This window comes from Etheostoma spectabile, unplaced genomic scaffold, assembly GCF_008692095.1.
Source record: "Etheostoma spectabile isolate EspeVRDwgs_2016 unplaced genomic scaffold, UIUC_Espe_1.0 scaffold00012453, whole genome shotgun sequence".
Lineage (NCBI taxonomy): Eukaryota > Metazoa > Chordata > Actinopteri > Perciformes > Percidae > Etheostoma > Etheostoma spectabile.
The window spans coordinates 1-7,327 of NW_022603955.1; the positions used below are offsets into that span (position 1 = coordinate 1).

The 7,327-nt window shown below is 43.1% G+C and overlaps 2 protein-coding genes across 2 annotated transcripts; both read left to right on the top strand.

Moving 5' to 3' along the window:
* Positions 1-757: 757 nt before the first annotated feature.
* Positions 758-6,760, top strand: LOC116679424 (PHD finger protein 21B; the record flags this gene model as incomplete). Its single annotated transcript, XM_032509068.1, is given in 6 exon segments — positions 758-859; positions 2,700-3,018; positions 3,993-4,148; positions 5,007-5,058; positions 5,597-5,673; positions 6,706-6,760. Coding segments are annotated over 3 exon segments (172 nt in total), but the record flags the coding sequence as incomplete, so codon positions are not given.
* On the top strand, positions 766-4,363 carry LOC116679423 (PHD finger protein 21B; the record flags this gene model as incomplete). Its single annotated transcript, XM_032509067.1, is given in 4 exon segments — positions 766-859; positions 2,700-2,983; positions 3,993-4,148; positions 4,319-4,363. Coding segments are annotated over 4 exon segments (579 nt in total), but the record flags the coding sequence as incomplete, so codon positions are not given.
* Positions 6,761-7,327: the final 567 nt, after the last annotated feature.

The window sequence follows — 7,327 nt, forward strand, 5'->3', positions numbered from 1 at the left end:
TTGTCTCCATGTTGTCTTCCATGTTGTCCCTCATGTTGTCCCCATGTTGTCCTCATGTGTGCCCTCATGTTGTCCTCATGTTGTCCCCATGTTGCCCTCATGATGTCCTCATGTTGTCTCATGTTGTCTTCATGTTGCCCTCATGTTGTCCCCATGTTGCCTTCATGTTGTCCTCATGTTGCCCTCATGTTGTCCTCATGTTGTCCTCATGTTGTCTTCATGTTGTCTCATGTTGTCTTCATGTTGCCCTCATGTTGTCCTCATGTTGTCCTCATGTTGTCCCCATGTTGTCTCATGTTGTCCTCATGTTGTCTTCATGTTGTCCTATATCAATGTTCTTTTTAATTCCCCAAAATAACATGATTGATTCCAACGCTCTTTGCCAAGTACAAATCTCTACTTTCATTAGTTTTGTACGTGTGCAGGGCCGAGACATATAACCATTCCTATGACTCCGAAGCTGTTCAGTTAACATACATGAAGCTAAATAAAACTGCAGAGTTGCCCTTTAAACTGGAACGATGACAGTGACATTGAGTAGTTACAAAAACAACAACACTGATGATAATACACCATCATAAGAAAGATGAAAGAACTACGCCTTTAAAACTTTCTGAATTTATGAATAAAATGTGAGGAATACGTTGACATGATATGGGTAGAGAAGATGCCCTGGTCCCCCCCCCCCGTGTGTTTCTATAATAATGTTTGTGCTAATGTAAAGTGTGAGGACTTATCTCCGTGGTGCGTTCATGTGCCTTTCAGATGCTGGGAACTCTCCCTGCTGTTGCCCATCAAGGTGCCTCAAGTCAGCTCCCTGCACTGGCTGGCAGGACAAGCAGCCACTATGCTACCTCAGGTAATTCATCTCACACACTCTTTCAACCAATCACAGTCATCTGCTGGAATGTTGACCCCCCCCCTCCCCCCCCCCCCCCCAAAAAGAAAAATCCACATCCAATATTAAGTGAAGTTAACTGTTGATACAATACAGTAAGGTGAGATGTTTAAATCAGCTGAGACGTGGTTACACTTCATTAACTCTTACCAGAGTATGTACACACACACACACACACACACACACACACACACCCACACACACACACCCACAAACCTGGAAGGAGAAGTTGTTTTTTGGGGGGTGGGGGGGGGGGGTGTCCAAAAAAGTCCAAAAGTTTTTGTTCCTTTTCTTTTTAGTTTTTGTCGCCTTTTTAAGTTTTTTTCCAACATGCCTGTTTTAGTTTGTTTTTTTTAGATGTTCTTGTCTCTTTTTTTTTTTAAATACATGCATACATGTCCCGGGACCTCCATAGATAGATAGACCTCCTCCTCCTCCTCCTCCTCCCCCCCCACCCCCCGAAAAAAGAAAAGATATTGAACCCAAAGTCACGCGCTTGTTTGGGAGTCTTACATTTTACTACGCCACATTTCGTTCTCAGAGGTCTAACATGTGTATTGTCCTTTCATAAGATTAAATAACTCCCTCATTGCTCTTAAGTAAAAGTTATTCAAAGTATATATAATATTATTTAATTATACTTAGAGTATTTTGTGGAGAGGGTGGGTTTGTGGCTGCAGTGTTGTCAGACGGCCAGCAGGTGTCGCCACAAACGCACGTCAGCTCCGTGTGAGACACGATGGGACGCCAGGCAGAGGACTCGCTGTCCTCTGATTGGACGACAGGAAGCATCAGCAGCCCGCCCACGTCTGGCCGACACACATCAGCGACCACGGGTGCAGGGTGTCTTCCTGGCTGTCCTTGGCGTCCGTCCTCAAGAAAATGGGACATTTTTAATAAAAAGAAACGCAGTTTCCCCCGAACAGTCTTTTGTAGTGTTTAAATTCAGATTATCTGCATCAGCGTTTTATTATTACTGATAACTGATAAAGTTAGTTAATTAAACAGTGGTTCTCCCACACACACACACACACACACACACACACACTCAAATACACACAAAGACACTCTCTCACTCACACACACACACACACACAGATAAATGCACGCACACGCACACACACACAGATACACACTCAAACACACACACACACTCAAATACACACAGAGACACTCATAACACACACACACACACACACACACACACACACACACACACACACACTCAAATACACACAAAGACACACACACACACACACACACACCACACTCAAATACACACAAAGACACACACACACACACACACACACACTCTCAAATACACACAAAGACACTCTCTCACTCACACACACACACACACACACTCTCAAATACACACAAAGACACTCTCTCACTCACACACACACACACACACAGATAAATGCACGCACACACACACAGATACACACTCAAACACACACACACACTTAAATACACACAGAGACATTCTCTCACACACACACACACACTGACAAACACAGACACACATACGTACACACACACAGACACACACACACATGCTCAAATACACACAAACACACACACACACACACACACACACACGCTCAAATGAAAATGTCAAATGTCAAAAAAAGGGTAAAAAAAATAAATAAGTGTTAATCTTTTGCCCCGGGAGGACATCGAGAGGGTGAATTCAGCTCCTAAATCTAAAAATGGCGGCGAAGCCCTGATATGATCATCTCAAATCTCTCAAATTAAACTTAATGTTGTTATTAATGTTGTTATCATTACATTCCTGCAGGTCAGGCCAAAGACCCAGATCCCAGACAGCCTCCCCCACAGTCCGTGTCAGCAGCCGCAGCCCCTCGGCCTGCCGAGGGCCACGGCCGTGGTCAGTCTGAGGAGCCAGGGCCCCACGTTGCCCACCGCCAACAGCACCTTCAGCCCCAGCGCCAGAGCGACGCCTCGCCGCCCCCCGCCCCGCCACGCGCCCCGACGGCGGGCCCCGGCTCGGGCAGCCCGGTCCAGCACGCCTCCGCGGGGCCCGGGTGGCGTACGCCATCATCGCCACCTCCCCCGCCCCCGGCAACGGGGTGTCCCCCGTCACCGAGGCCGTCAAGGTGCAGCCACTGCTCTTCAGCGCTGACAACAAGGCTGGTGTCTCCACCAACACCGTTGAATACATATTGTATTAAATGTGAATTATTCTGCCACAGACAGAAACCTTTTGACAGATTTTAAGGTTCAAAAACATCAGGAAATGTGTCGTTTTGTCTGTGAGTTTGATTAATTTCAACATTTGTGATTCTGTTATGTCTGACAACATTATGAAAGGATCCCTACAGAGATAGACCTTTTAGTTAAAGAGTAAGATACTTTTAGTTTAACATGAAACAGAAATCACCATCACCAAACCCACCAGACTCCATGTAAATAATCACTACTTTTAGCGTGTATAGAGCGGCATATCTCCACCAGACTCCATGTAAATAATCACTACTTTTAGCATCTATAGAGCAGCATATCTCCACCAGACTCCATGTAAATAATCACTACTTTTAGCGTGTATAGAGCAGCATATCTCCACCAGACTCCATGTAAATAATCATTACTTTTAGCGTGTATAGAGCAGCATATCTCCACCAGACTCCATGTAAATAATCACTACTTTTAGCGTGTATAGAGCAGCATATCTCCACCAGACTCCATGTAAATAATCACTACTTTTAGCGTGTATAGAGCAGCATATCTCCACCAGACTCCATGTAAATAATCACTACTTTTAGCATGTATAGAGCAGCATATCTCCACCAGACTCCATGTAAATAATCACTACTTTTAGCGTGTATAGAGCAGCATATCTCCACCAGACTCCATGTAAATAATCACTACTTTTAGCGTGTATAGAGCAGCATATCTCCACCAGACTCCATGTAAATAATCACTACTTTTAGCATGTATAGAGCAGCATATCTCCACCAGACTCCATGTAAATAATTACTACTTTTAGCGTGTATAGAGCAGTATAAACTGGTTATTAGATGATGAACTTCATCTCCCGTGTTTTTTTCTAATGCTGCCTCTGTGTCACCAGGTGATAATAATCCAGCCCCAGGCCCCCAGCAGCACTGAGGGGTCCCCGGGGGCCCAGGCGGACCTCCCGTCACAGGAGGTCCCACCCGCCCCAAAATCCCCGAAATCCCCGAAATCCCTGAAATCCCCCACCCAGAAGAAAGACGAAGACCCAGAGGTGAGAAAACATCTAACTTACAGAGCAGATCAAAGGTTTTACATATAAAATTAAATGAATAGACGCTCAGCCAGATGTGGAGTCTGAGTTTTTCGTGAGTATGCGGTTGCCGTTGACAACACCATACGTATGTCTCACCTGGCTCATTTCCTGTTGTTTCCGTGATGCAGCTTCAGGAGCAGGAGTCCCAAAACACTTTTACTCTCAGACGCTGAAACACTTGCTAACATATTCTCCCTCTCTCTCTCTCTGTCTCTCTGTGTCTCTCTCTATCTCTCTCTCTGTCTGTCTCTCTGTATCTGTCCCCCTCTCTCTCTATGTGTCTTTCTCTGTCCCCCTCTCTCTCTATGTGTCTCTTTCTCTCTGTCCCCCTCTCTCTATGTGTCTCTCTCTCTGTCCCCCTCTCTCTCTATGTGTCTCTCTCTCTGTCCCCTCTCTCTCTCTGTGTCACTCTCTATGTCTCTCACTCTCTTTCTCTCTGTCCCCCTCTCTCTCTATGTGTCTCTTTCTCTCTGTCCCCCTCTCTCTCTATGTGTCTCTCTCTCTGTCCCCTCTCTCTCTATGTGTCTCTCTCTGTCCCCCTCTCTCTCTATGTGTCTCTCTCTCTGTCCCCTCTCTCTCTGTGTCACTCTCTATGTCTCTCACTCTCTTTCTCTCTGTCCCCCTCTCTCTCTATGTGTCTCTTTCTCTCGGTGTCCCTCCTTCTCTCTCTCTCTCTCTCTGTCCCCTCTCTCTCTGTGTCACTCTCTATGTCTCTCACTCTCTTTCTCTCTCTCCGTCCCTCTCTCTCTCTCTGTATCTGTCTCCCTCTCTCTCTGTCCCTCTCTGTCTCTGTGTCCCTCCCTCTCTCTGTTCCAGAAAGTAGCCTTCATGGTGGCCCTGGGCCTCGTAACCACAGAACACCTGGAAGGTGAGTCCTCCAGCTGATCTTATCACTCTTAAAGAGGGGTTTGTACCATTGTCTTTAACCCAAATACTCAGTGTCTCCTGACTTTAACATCCCTGTAAGACCAGCACCCCCATGGGGCATTTGCTGTTTAACCCTCCTGTTGTCCTGGGGTCAAATCTGTCCCCTTTAATAAATGTCCATATCTGAAATATGAGTTTATTTTTAACCAAATTAACATAAAAATGTATCGGATTCCTTCCAACGCTCTTTATAAATACAACTGATCACTTTCATTCCTCTGATCTTAACTATTAGTCAAAATAATTCATAATTTCTGCTTTTTTAACTCAGATGTTAGGTATTATCATATATAAATGAGGGTTATTGACCATGAATTCCAAAAAGAAGTGTAAAACTAATGGTAGTAAGGTGGTGTTAGTGAAAAAAAAGTTTGAAAACGGGACAGAGATGTCAAGTTGTTGTCCTTTTTTGACCCGGGAGGACGACACACGGGTTAAAATGTTCTGTCTGTAACCGAAGATGTTTTTGTTTTGAACAGAAATCCAGACGAAGAGACAGGAGAGAAAGAGACGAAGCACAGCCAACCCGGCCTACAGCGGCCTCTTCGAACCAGAGGTCAACCATCTTTCTTATTGTTAGTTATAACCTGAGGATCCCCGCAGAGAGAGAGAGCTTAACCCTTTGTTTTTCTAAATATAAATAATCACTACTTTTAGCGTGTATAGAGCAGCATATCTCCACCAGACTCCATGTAAATAATCACTACTTTTAGCATGTACAGAGCAGCATATCTCACCAGACTCCATGTAAATAATCACTACTTTTAGCGTATATGAGCAGCAATCTCCACCAGACTCATGTAAATAATCACTACTTTAGCGTGTATTGAGCAGCATATCTCCACCAGACTCCATGTAATAATCACTACTTTTAGTGTGTATAGAGCAGCATATCTCCACCAGACTCATGTAAAAATCACTACTTTTAGCGTATATTGAGCAGCATATCTCCACCAGACTCCATGTAAATAATCACTACTTTTAGCGTGTATTGAGCAGCATATCTCCACCAGACTCCATGTAAATAATCACTACTTTTAGTGTGTATAGAGCAGCATATCTCCACCAGACTCCATGTAAATAATCACTACTTTTAGCATGTATAGAGCAGCATATCTCCACCAGACTCCATGTAATTAATCACTACTTTTAGTGTGTATAGAGCAGCATATCTCCACCAGACTCCATGTAAATAATCACTACTTTTAGCGTGTATTGAGCAGCATATCTCCACCAGACTCCATGTAAATAATCACTACTTTTAGTGTGTATTGAGCAGCATATCTCCACCAGACTCCATGTGAATAATCACTACTTTTAGCGTGTGTATATTATTTACATGGAGTCTGGTGGGTTTGGTGATGGTGATTTCTGTTTCATGTTAAACTAAAAGGATCTTACTCTTTAACTAAAAGCTCTATCTCTGTAAGGATCCTTTTTAAACCAAAGCTAGCCAAGACCTTCATTAGACCCATATATATATATATAAATATATATTTTAAGACCCTCGCCTATTACAATTCATCAGTGACTTTTCTTGTGTTTCTATAGCTTTTGGACTCAAACTTGTTTCCTCCTTTGTTTTCAGCGTAAACGTCTGGCGTCACATTACCTGAACAGCTCGCTCTTCCTGTCAGCACGAGGTAAAAACCAACCACAAGCACCCAAAAATCCCCAGCATGCACTTTTAAACACAAGATTCAAGACTTCTTTACTGTCATTCCACAGCACACTGTAGTAGGAAATTACATGCAACGTTCACTTAAAAAATACAGCACAGAAACAATTAAAAACACAGTGGAAAAATCAAGATATTAAACATATACATGAAAATAAATAAATGCTTATATGGGTGTGCAGAGCATGTAGAGTGATAAATCTAAATATACCTAGTCTAAAAAAAGTTATGAGACTAATATCTTTATTTAAAGCCTCCAAGGTGTTAAAACTGTGACTGTGTATTATTATTATTATTATTATTGTTATTGGGCCATTAATAACTACTGTCGATGGGAGTTGCATTCCCAGAATAAACTCTGAATTTCAGAGATTTTTAAGCCCTAACATTATTTTTACTTTATGAATGAGTTTCAATAATTAAGAAATAATAATGCGTGTAAACGGGAATACTCTCTGTCATCAGCCATGTGAACAGATTTCAGAATAAAAGCAACAACCAGAAATTATTATATAAAAGGGAGTGAGTGAGG